This window comes from Bufo gargarizans, chromosome 5 (assembly GCF_014858855.1).
Source record: "Bufo gargarizans isolate SCDJY-AF-19 chromosome 5, ASM1485885v1, whole genome shotgun sequence".
NCBI lineage: Eukaryota > Metazoa > Chordata > Amphibia > Anura > Bufonidae > Bufo > Bufo gargarizans.
Window position 1 is genome coordinate 15,536,306 of NC_058084.1, and position 15,521 is coordinate 15,551,826.

The following is a 15,521-nucleotide window of genomic DNA, read 5'->3' on the forward strand; positions in this document are numbered from 1 at the left end:
GTATAAATGTGTATGCTGTGAGCTCCCCCTAGTGGTTCCTGTATAAATGTGTATGCTATGAGGCCCCCGCTAGTGGTGATTGTATAAATGTGTATACTGTGAGCTCCCCCTGGTGGTGACTGTATAAATGTGTATGCTGTGAGCTCCCCCTGGTGGTGACTGTATAAATGTGTATGCTGTGAGCTCCCCCTGGTGGTGCCTGTATAAATCTGTCTGCAGTGAGCTCCCTCTAGTGGTGGCTATATCATTCTGTATGCTGTGAGCTCCCCCTAGTGGTGCCTATATAAATGAGTATGCTGTGAGGCCTCCGCTAGTGGTGACTGTATAAATGTGTATGCTGTGAGCTCCCCATAGTGGTAACATAGTAACATAGTACATAAGGCCGAAAAAAGACATTTGTCCATCCAGTTCGGCCTGTCATCCTGCAAGTTGATCCAAAGGAAGGCAAAAAAAATAAAAAAAATAAATAAAAATAATCTGTATGCTGTATAAATCTGTATGCAGTGAGCTCCCTCTAGTGGTGACTGTATAAATCTGTATGTAGTGAGCTCCCTCTAGTGGTGACTGTATAAATCTGTATGCTGTGAGCTCCCCCTAGTGGTGGCTGTATAAAGCTGTATGCAGTGAGCTCCCTCTACTGGTGGCTATATCATTCTGTATGCTGTGAGCTCCCCCTAGTGGTGACTTTATAAATGTGTATGCTCTGAGCTCCCCCTAGTGGTGACTGTATAAAGCTGCATGCAGTGAGCTCACTCTACTGGTGGCTATATCATTCTGTATGCTGTGAGCTCCCCCTAGTGGTGCCTATATAAATTAGTATGCTGTGAGGCCTCCGCTAGTGGTGACTGTATAAATGTGTATGCTGTGAGCTGCCCCTAGTGGTGACTGTATAAATGTGTATGCTGTGAGCTCCCCCTAGTGGTGACTGTATAAAGCTGTATGCAGTGAGCTCCCCCTAGTGGTGACTGTATAAAGCTGTATGCAGTGAGCTCCCCCTAGTGGTGACTGTATAAAGCTGTATGCAGTGAGCTCCCCCTAGTGGTGACTGTATAAAGCTGTATGCAGGGAGCTCCCCCTAGTGGTGACTGTATAAAGCTGTATGCAGTGAGCTCCCCCTAGTGGTGGCTGTATAAAGCTGCCTGCAGTGAGCTCCCTCTACTGGTGGCTATATGAATCTGTCTGCAGTGAGCTCCCTCTACTGGTGGCGATATCATTCTGTATGCTGTGAGCTCCCCCTAGTGGTGGCTGCAGGAATCCTGAATGTCATCTTTTAAGCCTTCTCTCAAGCAGATCATTCCATGCAACAGATTGACCTCTTCAATTGCTATGACTGCTCTTGCTGCAAGGAAAGCCATGTTCTTTCTAAATTTAAAGAGTAAGGTTACTCTTTTTTTGGGTGGTGAGGGCCTTGTTCCTAAATTGGTCCTCACCATCAATTAGCCCATTAGGCTCTCACCTGCTGGTTCCACTGTTGCTCCACCAATTGCCTCATAACATTGGCTTATTGCATGATCGGGAACATTTAATAGCACATTGGAAAATGAACTATATGGAGAAAAGTATTGGACACATACACATTCCACTTCCAGGAGCTTTTATGACATCTCACTCTGCATCCATAGGCATTAATATGGAGCTGGTTCCCCCCTTTGCTTCTCTCGGAAGGATATCTACAAGACCATGGAATATGTCTCTGGGAAGTTTTGCCCTTCATCCAGAAGAGCATTTGTGAGGTCAGACACTAATGTTGGAGAGAGGGTCTGTCTCGCAGTCTGGTCGTTAGATCAAGTGTTGGATGGGGTTGAAGTCAGGATTCTGTGCGGCCAGTCAAGTTCTTCCACACCAAACTCCCCCAACCATGCCATCATGGAGCTTGCTTCGTGCACTGGGTCGCAGTCATGCTGGGACAGAAAAGTTGTAGTGCACTGTGTACCAGGTAGTACCAGGGGTACTTTGAAGTCTGGACATTTGCAAGTCAGCAACTTCTTACTTTACTTGAAATGGTTAACTTGCACTATTTGATACTGTGTAATTAAATTTGATGTGTACAGTTGTGTTCAAAATAATAGCAGTGTGTTTAAAAAAGTGAATAAAGCTCAAAATCCTTCTAATAGCTATTCTTTCCATCTGGACTACAGAGCTATAGACTGTGGGCCTCCAGCCTTTGACCAGGATACCAGCCTTCTGAGAGAGAGAGAGAGAGAGAGAGAGAGAGGGACAGCTAGCTCAGGTCTATCCTCAGCATCAAACCCTTCTTCTGCCAGGGAGGAGACTGGAGAAGCCAGATCAGTGCCTCACCTGTAATGTTTTGTACCTGAATCCCTCCAGTAAAGAAGCACACTGGTTTACTACAAACCCTGACTCTCTGGAATTATTTCCCATTGGGGTTCACCCTACTTAAAATCCCTTCCAGAGAGCAGCAACATCTGGTGATACCTTGATGGTGTCTGGGGGTCCCAGCATAGCATTGGGGCCACCCCAAACCAGATAACTGCAGCAGCCCTTCCCCAAACTATTGCCACAAGGCTGGTCTGCTGAAGCATTAAAATTTCCTTTACTTTACTGATGGCACAATGCAGACAGGTAGGTAACGTTCCCTTTGCATTACCAAACCCAGACTCATCCATCAGACCACCAGTTAGAGAAGCATGATTGGTCACTGCACAGAAGACATTTCCACTGCTCCAGAGTCCAGTGGCTGCATGCTTTACACCACTCCATCTGATGTTTGGCATTGTGCTTGGTGATGTAAAGCTTGCTTGCAGCTGCTCGGCCATGGAAGCCCATGCCTTGAAGCTCCCGACACAGCACAGTTTCTGTGCTGATGTTAAGGGCAGAGAAGGTCTGGACTCTTATGCTCCTCAGAACTCCGCTCTGTAACTGGTTCTTTCCACTTTACAATTAAACCACTCACAGATGATGGTGGAATATCTAGGATGGAAATAACTTGTGGCAGCAGTGACATCCTATTAAAGGACTATGTTGAAATTCACAGAGCTCCTTACAATGAGCCTTTCTTTCACAAATGTCTGTAATGATGACTGCATGTCTAAAGGCTGGATGTTATGTACCTGTGGTAATGGTAGACTACATGGCCAGGGGATGGATGTTATACACTTGTGGTAATGGTAGACAAAATGGCCAAGGGCTGAATGTTATACACTTGTGGTAATGGTAGACGAATGGCCAAGGGCTGGATGTTATACACTTGTGGTAATGGTAGACAAAATGGCCAAGGGCTGGATGTTATACACTTGTGGTAATGGTAGACAAAATGGTCAAGGGCTGGATGTTATACACTTGTGGTAATGGTAGACAAAATGGCCAAGGGCTGAATGTTATACACTTGTGGTAATGGTAGACGAAATGGCCAAGGGCTGGATGTTATGCACCAGTGATAATAGTAGACTGCATGGCTGGGGGCTGGATGTTATACACCTGTGACAATGGTAGACTGCATTGCCGGGGACTGGATGTTATGCACCTGGGGAAATAGAACTGACTGAAAAACCTGAAGTCAATGATTAAGACATAAGGTCCAATGCTTTTCTCCACAGGATACTTCTGTGGGCTGGGGGTGTTTTTGTTTTTTAAATGTATGACTTCTGCTGTCATTTTTCTATGTAGGTCATTACAGTGTCCTATTCCTAGATATTTGGGAGTGGCTCAAAGCCTAACAATACAATAATAACCTAAAAATAGAAATAAATAAATAAATGAAATAGAAAGAAAAAGAATATAAAATATAAAACAAAAAAAATTTAAGTAAAATACGAAAAACTGTACATATAATTGAAAAAAATCAAAATAAAAGCCAAAAATAAATAAAGCAATTAAACAAAAAATACAGTAAGTGAAATATATAAAATAAATAGAATAAAAAAAGATAAAATATAAAAATAAATTTAAGTAACATTCATAAAAAAAAGAAAGAATAAAATACAAAAATATAATAAAACAAAGGTTGAAATGCTACATTTGTATTCAGGTATCTACTTTTCAGGTAGTCATTGATGGAGGACTCTTATTTAATTTTACTGTGGTAATTTTTCAGACTTCTTAGAGCTAGAGATTTTCCAGAGCAGCTCTTGGATGTCAAAAAGTGAAGAACAGATAATGTTCCCGTTGTTTAATTTCCAACTATTAATGGAACAAAAGCTAAACACGGGTAATAAATATTTGTCTTCGCTCCTCTCACTTTCAGCGCTTGCGGGTGATAAATGCTCAATCATTTGGCCAAACAGTGAAACTTTGAAACAATAGAAGCAAAAGTCTTCACGTCTTCGTCTCACCTGGATATGGGCGTCGTGAGAGGATTAGAGCTGTGGCATGAGGAGAGCCATGGACAAGATGAGAAGATGTGGATAAAAGCTCAGAATTAAGAAGAACATTCTCTTATCCATCATCTTAATCCAAAGGTTGCAGACATAACAACTGAGAGAACCACTTAAAAGATGATTCTACTAACTAGCTAAAGGAACAGTAATGGTTGTTCTTACCCCTTTCATCACTAGACATTTACTCTCGACTATTTATACACTAAATATTGTCTTCAGTCAACAGTCAATATTATCTTGACTGTCAGGGCTATTCACATTGATATTCATCTTGAATAGTAGAGCTCTCCACTTTGAGTCAGCTCTTGACTAGTAGGGCTACCTGAATTTAGTTTCACCTTGACTAGTTGGGTTACCTATAATGTTTTTGACAAGTAGAGCTATGACCATGGAGTTTTATCTTGACTAGTAGGGTTATCTACATTTAGTTTCATATTGACTAGTAGGGTTTTCTGCATTCATTTTGATATTGACTAGTAGATCTATAAACCTTGTATTCAACTTGACTGGTAGAGTTCTCTTTATTGACTTTCAAATTTACTGGTCATGGCTTTATACATTGAGTAATGATATTGACTGGAGCTATCTACATTGAGTTTCATCTTGACTAGAAGGGTCATCTACATTCATTTTGACATTGACTAGTAGATTATCAACTTTAGCTTTCAACTTGTGTAATAGAGCTATCTACATTGAGTTCCATCTTGACTAGTAGGGCTCTGTACATCACATTGCATCACATTAGCTAGTAGATCCATTTACATTGCTACCTTGACTAGTAGGGTTGTACATTGAGTATAATCTTGACTGTTAGAGCTCTCTAAACTGAGTTTCATCTTGACTAGTAGGGCTATCTATATTGAGTATCACCTTGACTAGTAGAACTCTCTACATTTAGAATCCACTTGACTATAGGGCTATCTATACTATTTAACTAGTACGGCACTCAACATTGAGTATTATCTTCACAGGGCTATCTACAGAGAAACTGAGTAGTAATCATCTTGACTAGTAGAGCTCTGGTCACTAAGTAAAATCTTAACTAGTTGGGTTATCTCATTTATACTGAGTTGAATATTCTCATGATGTGTTTGTGGGATGGAAACTCATCTATTGCGAGTGATCTGACAGATAACATTGTGCCTACTTTATCGGTGGGGTTGTCTGCACTGATCTAGGCCCATTGTTTGAAAAAAACATCATCTTCCATCTGAAAGAAGAAAAATAATTTATTGCAGGTTGGTTTACACACATCAGATTGGCCTGTGGATAAATTGTTTTTCATTAGAAAAGAAAAAAAATCATGAAAAGTTATAAAAAACTACAGTACAACTGAATTCCCGCTTTACATCTCCATGAGCAATAGGTCGTCTTTGGAATGCATCTTGTCTTTGTTTCTGGTCTTTATCACCAGTCCTATGTATCTAGTGATACAGTGTCTATTGTAGAATGCTCGATTCATTGTCCAGAGTCACGTGACCACATTGACCACACTATATAAGATTGCTATTCTGTAACGGCAAGCTTACTATTGCGTTAGAAATAGCTGTGATTGTCCCTGAACCCTTTGAGTTTTTGTGTAGACTCACAATGTCCATGCTTTTCCGTTCTGGTCGATGCTTCCTGAAGATGCTCTTCATGGTGGACTGGAAGTTGTTGGTGACAAAACAGTAGACTATAGGGTCCATACAACTATTAAGGCTACTCAGCGTCACTGTGACATGGTAGACGATAAGTATGACATCCCGAGGCATGTTTAGACTGGCACAGAAGACCACTTGGCTGACGTGTATGGGCGTGAAGCACACCGTGAATATGATGAGCACGGTGATGAGAAGCTGTACGGCCTTCATGCGCCTCTCCCGACTTTGGTTCATGAGGGTTGACCTGGACAGGGCCCACATGATCCTAAGGGTGTAGAAAGTGATGATGATAAGAGGCACAAAGTATTCGAAGATAGTCAGAGTAAAGAGCTGAAAATAGCAACACGACGGGTGACTAATGGTCGTGGTCAAGATGGTGAAGGTCACCACCACAGCAAATATCCATATAAAAATACAGAAGCATTTGGCATAGTTGGGATTCCTCCACTTTCGTGATGCCTCAACCTGCACGATGGCCATATAGCGGTCAACACATATACAAGTCAAGAAGAGTATACTACAGTACATGTTTACAAAGTAGGTGAAGCTGTGGACAAATGAACAGGTTGGACAAGCCTCAGCGCTGTAGTACATGACAATGCGGGTCGGCAGAGAGAGCCCCACCAGGAGGTCCGTCACTATCAGGTTGATGGTGTAGATGACTGACGTGGTCTTGGCTTTGGTTCGGAAGCAAAACACATAAATGGCCAAGCTGTTTAATATTATCCCAATGAGGAAAATGAGGGTGTTAATGATCAGCAGGGCCACCCAGAGTCCATAAAATTTGGTGTGTAATGTCTCATCTAAGTCTGCCAGTTGGTTCACTTGGGTTTTGAGCGTGTTGGCAAGAGATGTGTTCAGTCCATGGTCACCCGTTGTGTTGTTGGATTTTTGGCTGAGTAGGCACTCCATGGTCAGTCCCCCAAACCAACCTAAAAAAAGAAGATGGAACAAGAGTTAGGCTGGTTTACTTCAGTATCCCCTACATTTACACTAAATAACCTTTAACTTGAAGTTTTGGGCTCATCCCCACCCCAGAAGTATTTTGGTATCTGAATTTCTTGTTCCAGAGAAATTAGAAGGCTGAGGAGTGAGCTACCATGTATGTCAAAGGCTCCTGACGCCTTAACATCTCTGGTACTGTACAAGTTGGTACTGGTTCTTTAAGGGGTCAGACTAACAGAAGAGTCACCTATAGGTCGCATTGCAGAGACAATTTTTGCAGGTAGAACTAATCTTAGCCTATATAACATTATTCAATATACCTGCCTGGCATTGGAGTCTAGATTGAAGAGTTCTTACGTTTCACAGAGTGGGTTCTATCCCTTTTCTATGGATGGACAGAACCTTAACAGCCCCTCCCCCAATTTTACAAGCAAACTCATGAGGGAGAACTGGTCAGTCGATCAAGCCATGCTATGCTGGTGGAAGGTTCTCGAATGTTCTGACCTAGGTTGGATGGGAGTGATGACTTACATTCATGGCTGTCCATGAATGCTCCTGGTGTCTTATTCTGTGCCATATTTCATCTGTTTGTGCTCCAGAGCTGCACTTGCCATACTAATATGGGAGAGGAAGCTGTAACCATAGTCACTCATTTTGGATCCTAAGGGGACTTTCTCTAGTTCATTGGTCTCCTAACCTGTACACACAAAGTATTTTCTCCCGCTGCACTTTACTTCTTAAAGGGGTATTCCGGTAACAAGAAGTTATCCTCTATCCAGTGGATAGTTGTTAAATCGGTAGTGGTCTAATTGCTGGGTCCTCCACTGATCATGAGAATGGGGTGTCCAGTGTCTCTGTTTCATAGAGATGAATATAGGGCAGTGTGCATGCTTGACCATTGCTCAATTCAAACAGGGGACACAGGACCAACTTTCTCATGATTGGTGGGAGTCCCAGCCATTGGATCCCCACCACTCTATACTCAGGATAGGGGATAACTTTTGTTGCCAGAATACCTCTCAAACATATATGTCTTCTCCGCTTGGACTTGGCACTCTGTTTAAATCCCCTCCTGGACATACACTAGTGCCAGTGATAGTTTTGTTTGGCTCACCAGCTAGGTTCCTTGTTACCATTTTGCTTATTGATATCCTGTGCTTCGAACCTCAGCTTGTCTTCTGACCACTCTCTGTATTCTGTTCTGGTACTGAATAGCCCATCTGATTCTGACCCGTTTGTGATGACATTGCTATTTTGTCTGTCTGTCACTGCACATGTCTGTAGTGTGGGGACCGTCGACCAGTTGCAGTCTAGCCATCTAGGGCTTGTACTGCAAGTAGCTAGGGACAGTGGGGGGCTTCAGTCCAGGGCCTCGCTGCCCTTGTCCATATCTACTCTATTGACGTGACACGTACCTTATGAGTTATGCAGTCAGTGGAGGTTCGTTATCACACATACGGTAAGTTGCTGTAGATGAAATCAGGCAGCAGAGAGCAGCACCGTGGAACCTTCATGAAGATAATAATAGGGTCCTCATCAAGGGCTGGATATACCTGAAACCAAAGAAGGTCAACAGTTAACCTTATTATGGCAAGTGTATATAGGAGGCAGTATTATAGTAGTTATATTCTAGTACATAGGAGCAGTATTATAGCAGTTATATTCTTGTACATAGGAGCAGTATTATAGTAGTTATATTCTTGTACATAGGAGCAGTATAATAATATTTATATTCTTGTACATAGGAGGCAGTATAACAATAGTTATATTCTTGTACATAGGAGCAGTATTATAGTAGTTATATTATTGTATATAGGAGCAGTATTATAGTAGTTATATTCTTGTACATAGGAGGCAGTATTATAGCAGTAATAGTCTCATACATAGGAGGCAGTATTATAGTAGTTATATTCTTGCACATAGGAGGCAGTATTATAGTAGTTATATTCTTGTACATAGGGAGCAGTATTATAGTAGTTATATTCTTGTACATAGGAGCAGTATTATAGTAGTTATATTCTTGTACATAGGAGCAGTATTATAGTAGTTATATTCTTGTACATAGGAGCAGTATTATAGTAGTTATATTCTTGTACATAGGCGCAGTATCATAGTAGTTATACTCTTGTACATAGGAGGCAGTATTATAGTAGTTATATTCTTGTACATAGGAGCAGTATTATAGTAGTTATATTCTTGTACATATGGGCAGTATTATAGTAGTTATATTCTTGTAGATAGGGGCAGTATTATTGTAGCATATTTGTCTCTATCTTTTTTTGGTGATATTTTTCATTATGTTGAATTGCTCGCTCAGTCATTCTCCAACCTCTTCCCCTTTTCCATAAAACAGTTAAATTCTCGTGAGTCACCTCCTTGAGAGCTCTCCATATATCCGATCATATCCTGTTAAAACTTTTGCTCCGTTCACCAAATATGGCTGCATAAAGGGATAAGCCACCGCTGTAGGCATGAGAGAGTAAGACTCAGACACTACAGTAAGTGAACACAGAGCTCAGTTCTCAGAAGTCTTTTTGTGCACTTGACTTTTCCATCTTCATATATTGCCCATATTACACTGCAGCATGAATCTATGAGAAAAAAACTCCCTACGAAATCAAAGGTATGGTATAGGTTCATATATTTTTATGAGTGCTTTATTATGGATCCATCCTACACCGATCTGTAAATATGGCCTTATGTTTGAGGTCTATTGGGGAGGAGTTCCCCTGTATGTCCAGGATTTAGGGAGAGATTTTGCAGCATAGTTATCACATTGTATGGCTGTAGTGGATCACAATACATTATCACACATATTCAGAATATTAGCCTCATATATAGTGTACAGAAACCTGTGAGAACCATGGCACATAATATCACCCTGTTATTAGCAGTACCCTAGGTATACTTTAGGATTTATTATATTTAGGACTCTTTTCTCCATGATGTCTGTGTGGGAAGGCTCTTCGTGGGAGTGGTCTGCTGTGTGCTGTGAGCCAATCAGATGTCTTAATGCCATTTCTCCCCCTCTGAGGTTACAGCTTGCAGTTCCACAGACGCAACGAGTTAGTGATACTGCAGCTGCATCTTCCTCCTCCTCCCTGTATTGTATTTACTATTTCATAATAGACAGAACTTTGGGGGTCTGGGGAGGATTCTGACCATTTACAGAGATCTTGAAGAAAAGGAACAGGGAATTGATGATGTGAGATCATAAGTTATGCTCTATATCAATTAATTAATAATGAAGGTGCAATCCCTTGAGCCCCAGTAACATCACATATCTTCCCGAGCCTGACACGTAACATTGGCATTAGAGATAAGCAAATTTTATAAAAATTCGATTGGGCCAGTTCGCCGAATTTTTTGCAAAAATTTGCTTCGATCCAAATTTATTTGTGGCAAATCGCGTGAAAAAAGGGCTATTTTCTAGCTGCAGAGAGCTTTTATAGTAGTGTAGAACTCTGTACTTTGCAGTAACACGCATAGGGAGTCTGCTGTGTTAGTGAAATAATACTGTGAGTCAGTATGACATGCAGATGACAGGCGTCGCTCTTAGAATCACTGCACACTTCACTTATTTGGGCAGTCACGGGGCCAAAACTGACCAAATTACTCAAGTGTGAACTCAGCCTTACAGATCAATGTTAGCACCAAGAAGAAGCGCACTCCTTTTACACCGTCGTCAGCTGATTCCACAGATGTCTACAGAACCTGTTCTATTAAACACTTATACAAGTAGAGCCCCCGACAGAGTGGAGAGGGGGTCAGCAGTAAGTTTGTGTTGACGTCACTGATTATTTTGCCCTTCCTCTGATCCGTCAGAACAATAACCCCCAAAAAAACGAATCCTGTCTGTGGAGCATCCGCCTTCACTCGTTCAGCATTTGGTCAGTAATCCATCAGTATTGCTAAAGTAAAAAAAAAACAGGAGTGTATACAAAACAGAGATGACACGTGAATGGAATATTTGGATGTCTTCTGTGTTTTGTACCCACTCCTGCTTTTGGCTACCAAATCACAAGCCAATTTTTTAGTTTTTTGAACGGGGGATAAAAAAAAACACGTTTATTTCACAAACAGGACACAGCAGGCACAGAAGGGGCAAAAACACAAGATTTAAAAGACAAACTGAAAAAAAAAAGTTCTTCCTCAACAAGAATGGATTGACGACCAGTGTCGGGGTGACCACGATGGTAATGCATATTGATCATGAAATGTATGGGGTTATGGCTGATAACTGGAGGACAGTCCAGCAAACACGACGACTCCAGCTCATTTCTACAGTGCAGGCTACACAATCACAGCTGGAAGGTAACTGGTCGGTACAGGCAACGCCGAAAACCTTCATAAATAAGTCTTAGTATGTGCAGGTCTCACAGCCACTGTAACAGAATGGTAAGAAGTGGTATAACATGTAGTAAGCACTGCAGGGATCATGTCTAAGACATGTAAGACGTCCGGGCGGGGGGGGGGGGGGTCCCGAACATTTTGGACAAGGTCCGAGATGAGAATCGTCCATGTGTTCAATACTGGATGTTATTGATGGCCAGCCCTGTGATGAATCCCAGCACTCGGATTAGGTAGTCCTTACTGAGGAACTTCTTTTCCTTCACAATGCACTAATGCCACAGATGCCGTCACCTTGACGAGATGGGTTGCTGATAAGTGGATTCTAAAGTGTCTGAAGAAATGCGAGTAAAGACATAGGAATACATTTTCTACTTCCTCCAACGTGACCTTGTCCTTTAATTTGTGAATATAAAGTCATGAAGTGTCCATGCGAGGTTCGACCGGCACAGAGAAAACAAGCTCTGTGGCTGACACTGATCCAGACACGTCATACCACATCGCTGCTAGCCACATAAGGTCCTGAGAACTGATCACCAGCTTACTGAAACAACAGTCAAAGTTTCTTTGGAACCACATCCCTACGATAGCCGTGAGCACCTCGGAGCCATTATACAGGAAGAGCGGGAGGCAAGTAAATGTCTCTGGTAACACCTCCAATACATCATCCTTTGTGTAAGTCCCGCAGAACCAACACAATCCAGTCCTCTGTGCTTGCCTTGGTGAGTGGAGACTTGGATGAAATCTGTATGAGCACAGCCAGTGGATCTCTGTCCTTTCCTTTGAGTCCAGGTATACAAGAAAATTTGGCTTTTAGGTTCAGCTCTGAGCCCACCGCAATGGCAAGGCCCTTCTGCTTCTCGGCAGCTATGTGGGCAGACAGGTGCTTGGAATACTCTTTCAGTCTGGTGTATGAGAAATTATACATCGGTGTCACGCTGTACAGAGTCCACTGTTTTGAACAAGCAGCCTGTGTCGGATCAAGAGTTTCCTTCAAGGGGGTGCACTGCACAATTTTTCCTTTAGACAAGCTTCGCAATGGAGACCGTGGACGTGCAGAGGTCAAGCTTTCGGGAGGATATCTCGAAATGTGAAAATGACTGCTCCTTCGTGCGATGACCTACTTCTGGGGGTTAACACCCCATCGGTAGGTGTTTGCATATCCTTGAGATAAATGATGTTCCCGTTCACTGACTGTAAACAGAGATCTTGACAGACAAATGTATCGAACTCTGCCACCATCTTTCTAGGCGCCACGTCTCCAGTCCCCTGACCAGCCAGATTTACCAGCATCTGTTCCAGGACATGAAGCAGTGGAATGACGCTGTTCATCCCGTACTCCTGGCGACTGACAAATAACGTGGCCTCCTCAAAGGGCCTGAGCAAACGGCAGGTGTCATGCATGAGCTGCCACTGGCTGACATCGAAGTTACACAAGGGAGTACTCCTGTCTGCTTGGATCATCAAGAAATCGTTTATGGCCTTTCTCTGTTCGTATAGTCTGTACAACATATGGAGGGTGGAATTCCAACGGGTGGAAACGTCGCATATCAGCCTATGTTGGGTGTAGAGGGAAGTGCCAGGTAGGCGTATATATATATGTTTGATATGTATATATCTATACATATGTATGTATATATATTGGCCCTGAATGGCCAAGTGGGATATGTATCTTCAGCCCACTAGTTGATACAGGTCTATGTTTGGCCTGTAGGCCCTGCCTTGCATTGTTAGGTTTATAATCGCTGATACAAGGCCAGCAGCCATGTTGGGGATAATTGATTTAAGGCTGCATAGAGAGTCGAGCTGTCTGCCTAGTACCTGGGAAACAGCCAAGCTCCCTGGGGTATTTAGCATAGAGATGCTAACGAGAATGGGCCCGTTTGCTGGTCACCTCATGACAGGAGAGTGCAGACTATCTGCCACCTTTTGTCAGCAGGGGGCTTCCTAACCAGAGACCTAGTCAGACCCCAATCAAGACATGCTAAACCTGTTTTTATAGCATGGGTTATCCACACCTCTACACCTCTGCCCCATGGCCAAAGATCTTCCCCCCTACCTATGATAGATAAATAGTCCAGCATTTGGGACTAGGGGAGGGGGGGCTTTCATGACCATAAACAGAGAAACACATGGAAAACTAACTGAGTAACCCTTTACCCCAACCCCTTCACTGCTGCCCTGCATTACCTCCCTATACCACCATTAACTCTTGCCCCAACCATATTCTGCATTAACCCCTGCAATACCCACTGCTCTATAGATCCGTATACCTGCCCAACCATATTGACCCCTGCTGCCCTGTACCCTTAGTTTACAGACCCCAGCCTATACCCCTTGCATTCCCCGTAACCCTGAGGTTCCTTGCCCACTGTACCCTTTTTCGGCAATTTAACCCCTGGTATATCTACCCCTCTATTGGCCATAATACGTCTCGTAGGGACATTACATAGCCAGGTTGGGTGGGCTGCTGCTGATATACAGTACAGACCAAAAGTTTGGACACACCTTCTCATTCAAAGAGTTTTCTTTATTTTCATGACTATGAAAATTGTAGATTCACACTGAAGGCATCAAATCTATGAATTAACACATGTGGAATTATATACATAACAAAAAAGTGTGAAACAACTGAAAATATGTCATATTCTAGGTTCGTCAAAGTAGCCACCTTTTGCTTTGATTACTGCTTTGCACACTCTTGGCATTCTCTTGTCTCTCTTGGCTGTAGTACAATAGAACTTCACCGCTGAATGACAATTTGTAAAATTTTTTGTCACTAATACACACCAAAAAGGGCTGTAATTTTCTCACTTCAACACACAACGGCTAAGGCTAGTTTCACACTAGCAGCAGGGGAGTCCGGCAGGCTGTTGCGGCGGGTGAACAGCCTGTCGGATCCATCCTGCTGCTAGTTCATGTGTGCCCCCAGACTGCCGCTCTGTCCCCATTGACTATAATGGGGGCAAGAGTAGAGTACCGGCGGCAGCACGGCAGTGCACGGCGAGAGGCAGCCGGACTAAAAGTACGGCATGTCGTACTTTTAGTCCGATTGCCTCTCGCCATGCGCTGCCTTGCTGCCGCTGAAACTCCATCCGGCCCCCATTATAGTCAATGGGGACGGAGTGGCAGTCCGGGGGCACACGTGAACTAGTGGCAGGACGGATCTGACAGGCTGTTTACCCGCCGGAACAGCCTGCCGCTAATGTTAAAGTACCCTAATAAGCCCTTTTTCTTTTTTCCCACTAATACACGACAAAAAGGGCTTTAGAACATATAACTGCACCACACAAGGGCAAATAAGACGTAGAAATATTTCCTTGTAATAAACCCTGCTAATGGCTGTATCACACAGCACTTGCACCCCAATGACAAGAATGGTTTGCTGGAATTACAGAGCTGTATAATGGCAATTTGGGTCCCCAGTCAGTGCAGCAAGGTGTAATAGGATTGTTCCTATTCTGAACCCTGTTTCACAGAAATGCTGTGGAATGATTCCTCCCTATCCTTTCCCTACACTTTGAATAATCTTTCCCTGAACTTGTAAATCATTTTTTCAACACAATGAAGTCTTTCCTAGCACTGTTCCTAGCGCCTGCTGACGTCTCTTCCTGCACTAAGTGCACTGGAAAATGGCAGAATCCAAGATGTCTGAGGCTATTTTTAAGGCTGTGACATCACAGGGCTGGCTGGCTGCTAATTGGCTGCATGCATGGCATTATGGGTGATCCTGCCTTCCAAGAGTTCCTTGCTCCATGTCCCCACTTTTTTAGGAAAAATTTGTTACCACGAAGCGTGAGGAAATTTGGATTTTGTGCAAATTGAATTTTTCCTGAAATTCAGATCGAATTCCAATTCGTCAACTTCAATTCACTTATCTTTAATTGGCATCATGTTGACAGCCAAATGTATGTGCATCAGGGATGGCACCAGGTGCACTATGGGAAGAAGACAAGATGAAGTGTGAGGCTGTGGGCAATGTTCTGTTGGGAAACCTTGGATCCTGGCATAATTTGGATGTGACTCGTACTACCTACCTATCCACTGTACAGACAAGAACCCCTCTCATGGAAGCTGTGCTCCCTATTGGAAGAGGTCTCTTGCAGCACGATAATGCCCTGGCCAGACTGCAAAAACTATCCAGGGATGAGGAACCTGACAAAGAGACAAAGTTGATGACTTCTCTCCAAATTCCCACGTCTCAATCCGATCCGTGGAGGCCAAACTGAGAAACTTGCAGGACACC

The 15,521-nt window shown here is 43.0% G+C and overlaps 1 protein-coding gene and 1 pseudogene across 2 annotated transcripts in view; both read right to left on the reverse strand.

The window, feature by feature from the left end:
• Positions 1-5,546: 5,546 nt before the first annotated feature.
• GPR20 (G protein-coupled receptor 20) overlaps positions 5,547-15,521 on the reverse strand; it is a 54,624-nt gene continuing 44,649 nt past the window's right edge. For both annotated transcript variants that reach the window (XM_044294539.1, XM_044294538.1), the window contains exons 3-4: positions 8,341-8,478; positions 5,547-6,912 (exon numbers count right to left, since the gene is read on the reverse strand). In XM_044294539.1, coding sequence (XP_044150474.1) covers positions 5,831-6,892 — 1,062 coding nt within the window. In that variant the 5' untranslated portion in view covers positions 6,893-6,912; positions 8,341-8,478 and the 3' untranslated portion in view covers positions 5,547-5,830. The remainder of the gene's footprint in view (positions 6,913-8,340; positions 8,479-15,521) is intronic.
• On the reverse strand, positions 11,452-12,436 carry LOC122938776 (annotated as a pseudogene).